This window comes from Aotus nancymaae, unplaced genomic scaffold, assembly GCF_030222135.1.
Source record: "Aotus nancymaae isolate 86718 unplaced genomic scaffold, 86718_ANA_hifiasm-v0.15.2.pri h1tg000011l, whole genome shotgun sequence".
In the NCBI taxonomy this organism is placed as follows: domain Eukaryota; kingdom Metazoa; phylum Chordata; class Mammalia; order Primates; family Aotidae; genus Aotus; species Aotus nancymaae.
Genome location: NW_026988422.1, coordinates 34,293,599 through 34,309,212, shown reverse-complemented (window position 1 = coordinate 34,309,212; position 15,614 = coordinate 34,293,599). Strand labels below are relative to the sequence as shown.

At 42.0% G+C, this 15,614-nt stretch overlaps 1 protein-coding gene across 2 annotated transcripts in view; it reads left to right on the top strand.

Moving 5' to 3' along the window:
• Positions 1-15,614, top strand: part of RYR3 (ryanodine receptor 3) — a 563,010-nt gene that overhangs the window by 489,463 nt on the left and 57,933 nt on the right. For both annotated transcript variants that reach the window (XM_064374821.1, XM_064374822.1), the window contains exons 68-69: positions 8,520-8,607; positions 9,606-9,698. In XM_064374821.1, coding sequence (XP_064230891.1) covers positions 8,520-8,607; positions 9,606-9,698 — 181 coding nt within the window. The remainder of the gene's footprint in view (positions 1-8,519; positions 8,608-9,605; positions 9,699-15,614) is intronic.

Here is a 15,614-nt window from a genome sequence, read left to right as displayed (position 1 = left end):
AAGAATGTCCCAGAGACTGGAACCAAGGGCAGTAAGGAATTCAGGAGAAAAAAGAAGGATCCCAAAGTGATCTTGACCTCATGAGTCTTTACATATCTTAGTCTGGTGCTCCTCATGAATGGATAGGAGGTACAGGCTGCCCACAGCAATTCAGTTTGATGTCCTAGGGCTTAGGGAACTGGCTTTTGGTAGCTGTTACCCTACCTGGGGCAAGAGGCATTAGGTTTTTCAAACCATTTTAGAGACGCAATTTTTTTTTAACTTAAGAAAGACAATAGTTTAACTTATGTCACTGTGATATTGTTATATAATAAATATGTATTTGGGCTTCATCCCTGCTTCCTATACAGAGCTCCTAAAACTTATGGAATTTCTTGAGGGAAAGGGGTGAAAGGAGCATCTTTGGTTATTCATAATAAGCCCCTTTCGACTGTACCTGAGTTTTTTTTATTGCATTTTAGGTTTTGGGGTACATGTGAAGAACATGCAAGATTGTTGCATAGGTACATACATGGCAATGTGGTTTGCTGCCTTCCTCCCCATCACCTATATCTGGCATTTCTCCCCATGCTATCTCTCCCCAACTCCCCACCCCCCGCTGTCCCTCCCCTATTTCTCCCCAACAGACCCCAGTGTGTAGTGCTCCCCTCCCTGTGTCCATGTGTTCTCATTGTTCAACACCTGCCTATGAGTGAGAACGTGCGGTGTTTGATTTTGTGTTCTTGTGTCAGTTTGCTGAGAATGATGGTTTCCAGGTTCATCCATGTCCCTACAAAGGACACGAACTCATGGTTTTTGATGGCTGCATAATATTCCATGGTGTATATGTGCCACATTTTCCCTGTCCAGTCTATCATTGATGGGCATTTGGGCTGGTTCCAAGTCTTTGCTATTGTAAACTGTGCTGCTATGAACATTCGTGTGCATGTGTCCTTATAGTAGAACGATTTATAATCCTTTGGATATATACCCAGTAATGGGATTGCTGGGTCAAATGGAATTTCTATTTCTAGGTCCTAGAGGAATCGCCACACTGTCTTCCACAATGGTTGAACTAATTTACACTCCCACCAACAGTGTAAAAGTGTTCCTATTTCTCCACATCCTCTCCAGCATCTGTTGTCTCCAGATTTTTTAATGATCGCCGTTCTAACTGGCATGAGATGGTATCTCAATGTAGTTTTGATTTGCATTTCTCTAATGACCAGTGATGGTGAGCATTTTTTCATATGTTTGTTGGCCTTATGTATGTCTTCTTTTGTAAAGTGTCTGTTCATATCCTTTGCCCATTTTTGAATGGGCTTGTTTGTTTTTTTTCCTGTAAATCTGTTTTAGTTCTTTGTAGATTCTGGATATCAGCCCTTTGTCAGATGAGTAAACTGCAAAACTTTTTTCCCATTCTGTTGGTTGCTGAATCACTCTAATGACTGTTTCTTTTGCCATGCAGAAGCTGTGGAGTTTAATTAGGTCCCATTTGTGTGTTTTGGCTTTTGTTGCCAATGCTTTTGGTGTTTTGGTCATGAAGTCCTTGCCTACGCCTATGTCCTGAATGGTTTTGCCTAGATTTTCTTCTAGGGTTTTTATGGTGTTAGGTCTTATGTTTAAGTCTTTAATCCATCTGGAGTTAATTTTAGTGTAAGGTGTCAGGAAGGGGTCCAGTTTCTGCTTTCTGCACATGACTAGCCAGTTTTCCCAACACCATTTATTAAACAGGGAATCTTTTCCCCATTGCTTGTTTTTGTCAGGTTTGTCAAAGATTGGATGGTTGTAGATACATTGTGTTGCCTCCGAGGCCTCTGTTCTGTTCCATTGGTCTATATCTCTGTTTTGGTACCAGTACCATGCTGTTTTGATTACTGTAGCCTTGTAGTATACTTCAAAGTCTGGCAGTGTGATGCCTCCAGCTTTGTTCTTTTGGCTTAGCATTGACTTGGCTATGTGGGCTCTCTTTTGCTTCCATATGAAGTCTAAGGTGGTTTTTTCCAGTTCTATGAAGAAGGTCATTAGTAGCTTGATGGGAATAGCGTTGAATCTGTAAATTACTTTGGGCAGTATGGCCATTTTCACGATATTGATTCTTCCTAATCATGAACATGGAATGTTTCTCCCTCTGTTTGTGTCCTCTCTTATTTTGTTGAGCAGTGGTTTGTAGTTCTCCTTGAAGAGGTCCTTTACGTTCCTTGTTAGTTGTATTCCTAGGTATTTTATTCTCTTTGTAGCAATTGTGAATGGCAGTTCGTTCTTGATTTGGCTCCCTTTAAGTCTGTTATTGGTGTATAGGAATGCTTGTGATTTTTGCACATTGATTTTGTATCCTGAGACTTTGCTGAAGTTGCTTATCAGTTTCAGGAGATTTTGGACTGAGACGATGGGGTCTTCTAGATATACAATCATGTTGTCTACAAATAGAGACAATTTGACTTCCTCCTTTCCTATTTGAATACCCTTTATTTCTTTTTCTTGCCTAATTGCTCTGGCTAGAACTTCCAGTACTATATTGAATAGGAGTGGTGAGAGAGGGCATCCTTGTCTAGTGCCAGATTTCAAAGGGAATGCTTCCAGTTTTTGCCCATTCAGTGTGATATTGGCTGTTGGTTTGTTGTAAATAGCTTTTATCATTTTGAGATACGTTCCGTTGCTACTTAGTTTATTGAGGGTTTTTAGCATAAAGGGCTGTTGAATTTTGTCAAAGGCCTTCTCTGCATCAATTGAGATAATCATGTGCTTTTTGTCTTTGGTTCTGTTTATGTGGTGAATTACGTTTGTAGACTTGCGTATGTTGAACCAACCTTGTATCCCCGGGATGAATCCTACTTGATCATGGTGGATAAGCTTTTTGATGTGCTGTTGCAATCGGTTTGCCAGTATTTTATTGAAGATTTTTGCATCTGTGTTCATCATGGATATTAGCCTGAAGTTTTCTTTTCTTGTTGAGTGTCTGCTGGGTTTTGGTATCAGGATGATATTGGTCTCATAAAATGATTTGGGAAGGATTCCCTCTTTTTGGATTGTTTGGAATAGTTTCAGAAGGAATGGTACCAGCTCCTCTTTGTATGTCTGGTAGAATTCAGCTGTGAACCCATCTGGACCTGAGCTTTTTTTTGGGTGGTATGCTCTTAATTGCTGCCTCTACTTCAGACCTTGTTATTGGTCTATTCAGGGTTTCGACCTCTTCCTGGTTTAGGCTTGGGAGGGTGCAAGTGTCCAGGAATTTATCCATTTCTTCCAGGTTTCCTAGTTTATGTGCATAGAGTTGTTTTTAATAATCTCTGATGATTGTTGGAATTTCTGTGGAATCTGTGGTGATATCCCCTTTATCATTTTTTATTGCATCTATTTGGTTATTCTCTCTTTTCTTTTTTATTAATCTGGCTAGTGGTCTGTCTATTTTGTTGATCTTTTCAAAAAACCAGCTCCTGGATTTATTGATTTTTTTGAAGGGTTTTTTGTGTCTCTGTCTCCTTCAGTTCTGCTCTGATCTTAGTTATTTCTTGTCTTCTGCTAGATTTTGAGTTTTTTTGATCTTGCTCCTCTAGCTCTTTCAATTTTGACGATAGGGTGTCAATTTTAGATCTCTCCTTGCTTCTCATGTGGGCACTTATTGTTATATATTTTTCTCTAGAGACTGCTTTAAATGTGTCCCACCGATTCTGGAATGTTGTGTCTTCGTTCTCGTTGGTTTCAAAGAACATCTTTATTTCTGCCCTCATTTCATTGTTTATCCAGTCAACATTCAAGAGCCAGCTGTTCAGTTTCCATGAAGCTGTGTGGTTCTGGGTTGGTTTCTGAATTCTGAGTTCTAACCTGATTGCACTGTGGTCTGAGAGACTGTTTGTTATGATTTCTGTTCTATTGCATTTGCTGAGGAGTGATTTACTTCCCATTATGTGGTCAATTTTAGAGTAGGTGTGATGTGGTGCTGAGAAGAATGTATATTCTGTGGATTTGGGGTGGAGAGTTCTGTAAATGTCTATAAGGTTTGCTTGGTCCAGGTCTGAGTTCAAGTCCTGGATATCCTTGTTAATTTTCTGTCTAGTTGATCTGTCTAATATTGACAATGGGGTGTTAAAGTCTCCCACTATTATTGTGTGGGAGTCTAAGTCTCTTTGTAAGTCATTAAGAACTTGCCTTATGTATCTGGGTGCTCCTGTATTAGGTGCATATATATTTAGGATCGTTAGCTCTTCTTGTTGCATTGATCCTTTTACCATTATGTAATGTCCTTCTTTGTCTCTTTTGATCTTTGTTGCTTTAAAGTCTATTTTATCAGAGACAAGAATTGCAACTCCTCCTTTTTTTTTGCTCTCCATTTGCTTGGTAAATCTTCCTCCATCCATTTATTTTGAGCCTTTGTGTATCCTTGCAGGTGAGATGGGTTTCCTGGATACAGCACACTGATGGGTTTTGGCTTTTTATCCAATTTTCCAGTCTGTGTCTTTTGATTGGGGCATTTAGTCCATTTACATTTAGGGTTAATATTGTTATGTGTGAATTTGATCCTGCCATTTTGATGCTAACTGGTTATTTTGCCCGTTAGTTGATGCAGATTCTTCATTGTGTTGATGCTCTTTACCATTTGATATGTTTTTCAGAGTGGCTGGTTCTGGTTGTTCCTTTCTATGTGTAGTGCCTCTTTCAGGAGCTCTTGTAAAGCAGGCCTGGTGGTGATGAAATCTCTGAGTACTTGCTTGTTCGCAAAGGATTTTATTTTTCCTTCACTTATGAAGCTTAGTTTGGCTGGATATGCAATTCTGGGTTGAAAGTTCTTTTCTTTAAGGATGTTGAATATTGGCGCCCACTCTCTTCTGGCTTGTAGGGTTTCTGCTGAGAGATCTGCTGTGAGTCTGATGGGCTTGCCTTTGTGGGTAACCCGACCTTTCTTTCTGGTTGCCCTTAGATTTTCTCCTTCATTTCAACCCTGGTGAATCTGACGATTATGTGCCTTGGGGTTGCTCTTCTTGAGGAATATCTTTGTGGTGGTCTCTGTACTTCCTGGACTTGAACATTGGCCTGCCTTGCTAGGTTGGGGAAGTTTTCCTGGATAATATCCTGAAGAGTATTTTCCAGCTTGGATTCATTCTCTTCGTCACATTCAGGTACACATATCAACAGTAGATTAGGTCTTTTCACATAGTCCCATATTTCTTGGACACTTTGTTCATTTCTTTTTACCCTTTTTTCTCTAATCTTGCCTTCTTGTTTTATTTCATTGAGTTGATCTTCGACCTCTGATATCATTTCTTCTGCTTGGTCAATTTGGCTGTTGAAACTTGTGCATACTTCGTGAAGTTCTTGTGTTGTGTTTTTCAGCTCCATCAATTCACTTATATTCCTAAGTTGTCCATTCTCGTTAGCATTTCGTCAAATCTTTTTTCAAGGTTCTTAGTTTCTTTGCATTGGGTTAGAACATGTTCTTTTAGCTCTCAGAAGTTTCTTATTACCCACCTTCTGAAGCCTGATTCTGTCATTTCATCACACTTATTCTCCATCCAGCCGTGTTCCCTTGCTAGAGGAGTTGTGATCCCTTGTAGGAGGAGAGGTGTTCTGGTTTCGGGTGTTTTAATCCTTTTTGCACTGGTTTCTTCCCATCTTTGTGGATTTATCCACCTGTCATTCTTTGTAGTTGTTGACTTTCTGATTTGGTCTCTGAGTGGACGTCCTGTTTGTTGATGATGAAGTTATTTCTGTTTCTTAGTTTTCCTTCTAACAGTCTGGCTCCTCTGCTGTAGGACTGCTGAGGTCCACTCTAGGCCCTGCTTGCCTGGGGATCACCTGCATCAGCTGCAGAACAGTAAGGGTTGCTATCAGTTTCTTCTTCTGCTATCTTTGTCCCAGAAGGATACCCACCAAATGTCAGTCTGAGCTCTCCTTTATGAGGTGACTCTTTGGATATACGGGGGTCAGGGAGCTGCTTGAGGAGACAGTCTGTCCTTTACAGGAGATCAAGTGCTGAGCTGTGAGCTCTGCTGTTCATTCAGAGCTGCTGGGCAGGTACGTTTAAGTGTGCTGCAGCAGAACTCATAAACCCCTTTTTTTTTTCCCAGGTGTTCTGTCCCGGAGAGTTAGGGCTTTATTTATGAGTTTCTGTTGTGCTGCTGCCTTTTTTTTTTTTCAGGGCTTCCCTGCCCAGCAAGGAGGCAGCCTAGTCACTGTCTGCCTGCAGAGGCTTTGCTGAGCTACTGCGGGCTCTGCCCAGCTGCCATGTGAACTTCCCTGCAGTCCTGTTTATATGGGTGTAGTTAGAACTGCCTCGGCAATGGTGGCCCACCTCTGTAATGGCGGACTCTCTCTGTAATTGCGGGTTGCTTCGGCAACGGCAGGCTGCCTCAGCAATGGCGGACTATCTCCATAGTGGTGGAGTGCCTCGGTAATGGCGGACGCCCCTCCCCCACAGAGCTGGACCATCCTGGGTTCAGCCTTGCTTGCTGTGAAACTCTCAACCCAGAACGTTTCCAATTGCTGTATTTTTTTTGTGTGGGGGTGGGACCAGCCGAGCCTGATCACCTGGCTCCCTGCCTCAGATCCTTTTTTTCTTTTTTTAGTTGAATGGTCGACTCTCTCCCAGGTGTTCCAGTTGCCTGTTGAAAAGGTGCTGGGATCTGTGTGATTCCCCATGCGGTGACCACTGCACCAGCTGAAACAGCGGCGCTGAGATTCGTGGCGCTTTTTTGCCTGGGAATCTCCTGGCCTGGCTCCCTGTTTCAGTTCCCTTTTTTTTAATCAGATGAATGGGCGACTCTGCCTTCCCGGAGCTCCACTTGCCAGCTAAAAGGGGACCCAGTCCTGTTTACTCTGCATCAGGAACCGCCATGCCGGGGTGCCGGCAAAATAGCCGTGCCGGCCAAAACAGCCACACTGATGACCTGTGGGGCTCCTCCGCCTGGGAATCTCCTGGTCTGTGGGCAATAAAAATCCGTCTGGAAATGCGGTGTCCGCTCACCCTCTGCGTCTTCTCTGGGAGCTGCAATCCTGAGCTGCTCCTAACTGGCCATCTTGGATCTTCCATACCTGAGTTTATTCTAATGAGGTGACTCTTGAAGAATGGGGACTGGTTGCCAGATACACCAACTCTGCAATTAGAGAGTTGGAACTTTTAGCCCCACCACCATTTACCCTCCCCTGACCTCTGGAAAAAGGAGAAGGACTGGATATTGAGTTTAATAACCAGTGGCCAGTGGTTTCAGCAATCATGCCTATATAATAAAGCCACCACAAAAAAATTCTAAGCTATGGGGTTCAGAGATGTCCATGTTGCTGAACACACAAAGGTACTGGGAAGGTGTGGTGCCTGGAGGAGGCATGGAAGCTCCATGCATCCTTGCCCTATGCATCTCTTTCAATTAGGTATTCCTTTGTTGTATCCTTTATAATAAACTGCTAATAGTAAATCAAGTATTTTCCTGAGTTCTGTGAGCTGCTCTAGCAAATTACTGAACCTAATGAAGGGGTTGGTTATAGCCAATTGGTCAGAAGTACAGATCACAACCTGGGACTTGAGACCAGCATCTGAAGTGAAGGGCAGGCTTGTGGGTCTGAGCCCTTCACCTGTGGGGTCTGCACGAACTCCACGTAGTTAGGGTCATATTTGAATTGTAGGGTATCCAGTCAGTGTCTGAAGAGTTGAAGAATTGCTTATTGTGAGGAAAAACACCACATATTTTATATCAGAAGTGTTGAGCAGAGAAACAGTGGAGTTTTTTTTTTAAGTTAGTCTATGTAGATATTTGAACATGGCAACTCACCCAACCCTTTGAAATATAATTTAAATCGAGTATGTAAGATACTTCACAGCAAGACAGCTTGTAGAAATGACTGAATTCCTGAAACTGCAGTTTAGCCTTCTTGCTGCTACTGCAGAATTTCTTAACCAGTCTAATTTTTTTTTATGAGTAATGCTTATTTATTGGGAATCTTTAAAACACATTAGAGGGCATAGAAGATAATTGATCTCTGTTTATACACTTCAAATCATGGTGAAAAACATTATCTTAAAAATTTCGTTCATAAAACTGGCTTTAAAGGAAAAGGGTGGGACATGAACTGTTTAGAGTGCTCAGAATGTCAGAGGTTTGACAATGACAAGTGTCAAAGACAAGGTTATTTGTCACAGTGACCAAGACTTGCCTACTTTTGCTACCCTTACATATTAAAGGAAGCATGTCCCAAAACTTAAAGCTTACCCTTAATCAACTAATTAGTTTAGAGAAAAAAAACAAAACCTAGTTTTGACTATTTTGAAATGTTGATTTCTGACATCAGTTTGCTAAGATAATTCTTGAATCCTTTGGCAAATGCAAATAATTATTGTAGATCCTTCAAAAAATCTACCGCAATTATGTACCTACATCTAAATGTTTAAGGAATATATTGCTATTTAGTCTCTCTGATTATTGCTTTTATATGAGAATGCAGTTTGATCTGGATAAATGTGTATTGCCAATGTTGGTATAATTTTTAGGGTGTGAATATTTTAATCCCTACTGAATTTCAAATGCCTATTCCTTTATTTTTTGGCACAGATCTAACTGGCTCAAAAGTCCTGATGCTGATTCTGACCAGCTCTTCCGCATGGTGGCAGAAGTCTTCATCCTGTGGTGTAAATCTCATGTAAGAACACATTTGGGCCCTGGGTTTAGAATAGTTGTGAAAGCTGCAGACCTTGGAAAACTGTTGATGAAAAAAGTCGAACTCTATAAAATACTTATAGAAATTTATTCTCAGCCAATGTGGGGACCATGACCCATGACACTGCCTCAGGAGGTCCTGAGAACATGTGCCCAAGGTGGTTGGGTTACAGCTTGACTCTATATACTTCAGCGGGACAGAAGTTACTGACAGAGGCATAAATCAATACATGTAAAGTATACCTTGGTTTAGCCTAGAAAGGCGGGACATCTTGCAGGGGTAGGTAGTGTGCATCCAGATCATAAGTGGATTCAAAGATTTTCTGAGACAACTTGACAGTTGTCAGTTATCTAAAAACCTGGAATCAATAGAAACAGTATGTAAGACAAGGGATTGTGGAGACCAACATTCTTATTATGTAGATGAAGTCTCATACATGGCCACCCATAGAGACAACAGGTGGCAAGTGTTTCATATTCAGACATTTAAAAGGTGCTAGATTCTCATTTAATCTCTTCAACGTCAGGAAAAGACCTGGAAAGGGAAGAGGATTCTCTGCGGAATGTGAATTTCAGCTACAGGAGAGACAGCTTTGCAGGGCCGTTTCAAAATATGTCAAATAAATATATTTTGGGGTAAAATATTTTTACTTCCTTCAAGGCCTGCTGTCAATCATGTGATGCTATACTAGAGGCAGGTCAGAATTTGGTGTCTTATTGCTACCAAGAGTCTATTTGGTCAGTCTTAAGATCTCTGTTTTAATGTTAATGCTGGTCATATATGCCTAAACTTTAAAAAGGAGAGGGTATAATGAGACATGCCTGACCCCCTCTTCTCATCATGGCACGAATTAGTTTTTCGGTGTTTGGAATCACCTTGGCTGAGAGGTGGAGTCTATTCAATTACCTGGGGAGCTTAGAATCTTTTTGGCTTCCAGAACTTTCTTGTAATGTTTGCTTTTTCAATTCTTTCCCACTTAGAACTTCAAGAGGGAAGAGCAAAATTTTGTGATTCAGAATGAAATTAATAATTTGGCATTTTTAACTGGAGACAGCAAAAGCAAGATGTCAAAAGTAAGTCCTTAAAAATCAATTCCCAAAACTCTTCAACCTTGACCTCAGCTGTGACTTGGATCTATTTCCTGTTTTCTAGGGATTAACACTGTACTGCAGTTAGGTCAAACTACATACCAGCAGTCCCTGCTGCTGTTTCTTTGAGAGCGAGCCAGAAGAAACTGCTCTCAAATAATAAATAGCTGCTTGTATGTCAAAAAGTTTAAGTTTTAAGACTTGCCTAAGGCATTTGAGAGGTCTCCAAAACAAAAGCTGCTGTTAGTGGTTCTAAAATAGAACTACTTCCTGTGTAGTGAGGATACAGAAATTCACATGCCTGGAGCCACCTTTTGATGGCTAGGAAAAAATTACCTTGCTTTGTAGATTTTGACAGCATGTACTCTCACATCATGCTTGTTTTCCTCCTATCTGTAATATTCAATACCTGTTTTATTCCAGCTATGTTGGTCTCTTAATGCCTTCTGTTTATTTTTCATGACAGTTGCACTCAGAAAGCCAAACATTTGTCCATTTCCTGTAGGAAATGTTTGAAAGAGGGCATTCCAGACATCTTTCTGAAGAAAGAGTAACCTAAAGAGAGGAGCATAGCAGGAATACAAGGGCCACAAGACTCACAGCTCCTCATGAGTCATCTCTGCACACTGAGGCTTCATTATTTTGATTTAAGAGACTTCTCAGACATATTTCTTCAGGTGTACATACAAAAGCAAAAACCACTTAAATGAGATGTTTTATTACCAGCTGTTATGGCTTACCCTTGACTCTGTACCCCTGAGAAATGTGCCTCAGTAAGGGTTGATTGTGTATGTCCAGTGCAAGTGACATGTAATACCTGAGTTGTGCATCTCTCTCACTGCTGGTACAGTGCAGCCTTGGAGGAACATCAAGGTGGAGTGTGCATGGGGACCCCTCAGAAGTAAAAGTCAGTTCTGGAAAGATAAGTGCCATGGGTTTGTAACAAAGCCCTTTGGCATCTTTCCAAATAACCATTTGGATGGAGGTCTCATATACAAGCTGCAGACAAGGGGCTGGTATAACACCGAAAATGAAAACTTTAGCACCTGGAGCTCTACAAAGCATAGCTAACTGTGGTCAGCTGCAATCATTCTGAGCTTTCTGTCCCTTTTGTTTACGTTGACACATTTCTTCCTACATATAGAAACTGTTAGAGTTTATAATATACTCTAAGTATACACTTTTAGTATATACTGCTTAATAAATTTTGACAAAATTACGTACATACAAAGTAGAGCGATCATGTTCATGAGTAGTATTTGCTGCAAAAGGATTCTTTTGTGCTTTAGATGATTTTATTTGATTCTCTAAAATTCATTTTAAATTTGCCTTTTGGTAAACACATCGACTGTCATATGATGTAGACAAGGTAGGGTTTTCTCACATCTGCCTCTCTGGGACAGCTAGCTTATCTTAAGTTGCCTCTGCAGGTCTTCTTACAGCTATCCCAGCCTCTTCTTTGACCCATCTACCTACAGAAAGTCAGTAAATCCTAGACAGATTCCATACTATCTTCTTTTTTGTATTATTCTTTTATTTTTTGAGAAGCAGTCTCACTGCAACCTCCGCCTCCCAGGTTCATGAGATTCTCCTGCCTCAGCCTCCCGAATAGCTGGGACTACAGGCACATACCACCATGCCCAACTAATTTTTGTATTTTGAGTAGGGATGGGGTTTTGCCATGTTGGCCAGGTTGGTCTCAAACTCCTGACCTCAAGTGATCCACCTGCTTTGGCCTCCCAAAGTGCTGGGATTACAGGAGTGAACCACCATACCCGGCCCTATCTTCAAATTGAGGTAGATTCAGTGGCTCAGGACTGAACCAGCGAGCATCCGTTGGGATTGTCAGGGAACGGTCACAAAGCAATGAAAATGACTCTGATACCAGGATCTGGATCCTGGATGAGCAGAAATGGCAAAGATGTCTCAATCCTCTGGTAAATGAATGCATGCTAAAGGTCCTTGTGTTTACATTTGGAAAGAGATGAGGTTACAGAAAGTGGCATTTCAAAACCCACCTACTGACAAACTAACAGGACATTTTGTTCATTCACATCACTGAATGAGGAAAAGGGAGTGTTTGTTTCTTGACAAAGGATGGTCATGTTCAGAATCTGGGCCTCTTCGGTGCTGGTCTGGTTAGTCTGTAGAAGCAAAGTCTTTTGTTTCGTTTCCTTTGTTGTCATTTGCCAATTATTTCTGAGCCACTGAGATAGGGTCAAAATCACAAAGTAACAAATGGATGAGAGGACACTCCCTAAATGTTGAATGATATTTGCCATGGTCCTCAGGGTCACAAGTATTCATACTGCTGCCGTTGCCTGCTTTGAGACACAGTGTAGTAATAAATAGACCAGAACATGAAAGGAAGATAAGTCTTCCCCCGGCCCAGCTGTTGGCTAGAGCTAAACCTTACGTGATTCACTCAGCTCCTCTGGGTCCCAATTTACCAGTCTGCAGAATGAGGCTGAGCTCACTGCCTGACTTCTCCCAACTGTACTAAGATGTTCTGGTTTAAAGTCAGTTTCAACAATATCTCTAGGATAGAATAATGTTTGATAAATGTAGTGCATTATTTCAGAAAAAGAGATACCATGCCTCTGAAAAGCAGTAACTTATAGTCATTTCTGGTATTTTCCGGCTGTGGAACTACATACTGAGGGGTTAGGGATTGGGGGATTCTTCATTTTTGGTTGGCTCCCTATTGCCTTTGCCTCCCTGCACTGAGATGTTCTCTCTGTTACCCAATCTGAACAGAGACCTGTATTTGCTTTTATCTCCACTCTTAATTGAATTCTGGTGTTGTAAAAATGAAGTCAGCCTCAGTGCATGTGGCAGGATTTGCGGAGGTATGGGTATGTGATTGCGGCATGCCACACACACCACATATGCCATTGCAAATGGAAAGGAAGTGGAGAAAATATACAGTGAGCCACGCTGTTACTACTTGACTAATCGAAGGTCAATTCCAAGATATGTTATTTTCCTGGCAGTCAAAGCAGATTTTGCTTGTGAGAGCTCATTGTATATTTTGTGTATATAACACCAGTTTGCAAGTGTATGTTAAGCTCAATGTAACTAAGCTGAGCAAGTGTTTTTTGTGTCATTTTGTTTTGAAACTTTTTTTGTTTCTGAAAAAATGACAGCAGCTTCTTCAGAAGGGAATGATAAGTTAGAACGTGGTCAGCCCAAGAAATGCCAGTTCCTTGACCAAGGTTATAAACAGTAAGATAAAAAAAATGTGATGCAGGAAATATCAGAGTGCCTCATGGATCAAAGCCACTCCACCCCATGAAGCGTGATTTCAGCGGATCGAAAGGGGACAGGAAATATTTTACAAGCTATCTTTGAGTTTTTCAAGGGCATTCACAGTTATATGTGTGAGTTTTCTTGTTCACACTTCCCCTTTCATTCCCTCACCTACCTGTTTTTCTTTTACTTTTATTCTCTTTGTGCTTGCACTTCTGCTGTGTACTCACAGGCATGTGTGCATGCTCTGTCTCTCTCTCTCTCTCTCATGAACGTGCACACGGACATGCACACTCATCCTCTTCCTCTCCCCTTCCTCTCCCCTGTCACCCTTCCCCTTCTTTCCCCACTTGCCTCTTCCCCTCCCTTCGCTCCACCTCACCCTCTCGCCACCATTTTTTTCCTTCCCTCACTGTCCTCCTTTTCTCACTCTATCTTTTGCTTCTCGTTCTCTGACTTACAGAAAGTCTCCTTTTGTTGGATTGACTCATCATTGCTTCAGTTACCTCTCAGCGGGAGAAGAGCTTCCCATGGCCCAGGCTTGTCTTTGTTCAGAAGCCTGATGCCAGCTCTCCCTATGACATCCCTTTGTGGTGTGTCCTTAAAGTCACTTACCCTGCAAAAGTCTGTGTCTGTCTTTTAAGTTCTACACACAAAATCAATTATCCGATTATAAACTAACTACTGGTGACAGTCTGTGATGTCAGCGTGGGGAGATGAAATGATTTTGAAGGTATAGGAATCTGTAAATTTCTAACAAGAAAATAAAACATGGGCCAGTATGGTGGCTCATGCCTGTAATCCCAGCACTTTAGGAAGCTAAGGAGCGAGGATCACTTGAGGCCAAGAGTTCCATGTCAGCTTGGACAACATAGGGAAACCCTGTCTCTTAAGAGAGAGGAAAAAAAAAGGAGAAAATGAAAGAAAATAAAATGTTTCTGCCACCAATTTTTTAAAAAGCATTTCATTAGAAAATTGTAGTGAGTTAACTAATCTTAGCAATATGTGACAGAACAAATAAAATTAGAATCTGTAGCCTCTACCTAGGGTATGTTGAAAGCTTGTAGCACAAGAAGGGAAATGCTCCATCTTTTGGGTTGTTTAGTGATCCTGAATCACTTTGGATATTCCTAGACTACTTTTTGTTAATAAATCTTCTTTCTTTTTCTTTTTTCTTTTTAAGACAGTGTCTCTCTCTGCTGCCCAGGCCAGAGTACAGTGGTGTGGTCATAGATCGCTGCAGCCTCAAACTCTTGAGCTCAAGTGATCCTCCTGCCTCAGCCTCCCCAGTAGCTGGGACTATATAGCACACACCACCACACTCTGCTGAATTTTTTTTTTTTTTTTTTTTGTAAAGACAGTGGTTATGTTGCCCAGGCTGGTCTCGAATTCCTAGCTTCAAGTGATCATCCCACCTCAGCCTCCCAAAGTGCTGGGATTATAGACATGAGCCCCTGAGTCTGGCCTATGCTACCTTCTTTTAACATGAGTGCAAGCATTGCCCCTTAGCTCAATTCTCGCTTTCTGTGTGTAGCCACAGATGTGCTGGAGTTGATATGCGGTGGGTAGAAGGAAGAAAGAATACTGGGTTCTTTGGTTACATGACAGATTGTGTACAGTCCACCCAGGTGAAAGGAGGGAGGTGGAAGGGGCAAAGACTTTAAATCTAGAGAGTTCTTATGGGTGGCCAGGTCTGAAGACCAGCCTGGTTCAGGTCCAAGTGCCACACACTCTGGAAGGCTGCTTCTGGGTTGGCTTTACCCGAGAAGTAGATTGCTTGGTCTGGATTTAAGTCCTTGGACCAAATTAACCTCCATCCTAACTTCCCACTCACTCTTCATGCCATGCTCAACTGGCTTCCAGAACCACTGAATTTCTGTTGTGTTGGCTGAGAAACGGGGGCTAAGAAGCTTTAACTAACATATGATGCCTTATGCCTTAGAGTCCTTCTTTTACTAACTGACTCTTCTCCTTGTTTCTTTTCTTTTGTCTTTCCACACAGGCCATGCAAGTAAAGGTACAGGTCAAATGCATGACGTGTCTTTTCTGTCCTAGTGTTAGAGGTACCAGGCCCTGGCCCCCTCTGCAGTGTGATCACCATGGGGGTGGTACAGAATGGATTTTCCTGCCTGGAGGTCCCCCAGGCCTGCGCCAGGGAAGACAACTGCCTGTCAAAGAGTGAATGTAGGCCTACCCACCCTTGGAATGGGGAAGCCGGGGAAACCAGCCAAGCCTCACCCTAACCGAGGTCTCCTTGCTATCTCTGCTCCCTTCTGCAGCTGCCCTGTCAGCAGCCACCACACTAACAGAGACAGGGATGAGTGACAGGGCTTGAGAACCCAGGAGACTGGCTCCTCGTGGTGCTACCCAGGGTCAGAGTCTCATTTTTCACTAGTAGTCTCAGCCCTTTCACGCTGTAGACGTCCTGCCTCCTGTATAAGGCTCCCATGATTCAAAGCGAGTCTTCCAAAGACTACCGTGGGAGAATCTCCCAGGTACAGTTTCAGGTTATCACTGAACATTTTCTCTTCCTCTTAATTAATGTGTGTCAGCTGCCATTCTCCTAAACCCTCCTCTCTACACTATACAGTGAAGAAAGGGAGATACACAGGAACCAGGGCACACGCAGCTCTTAGTTAGGAAAGGAAGATG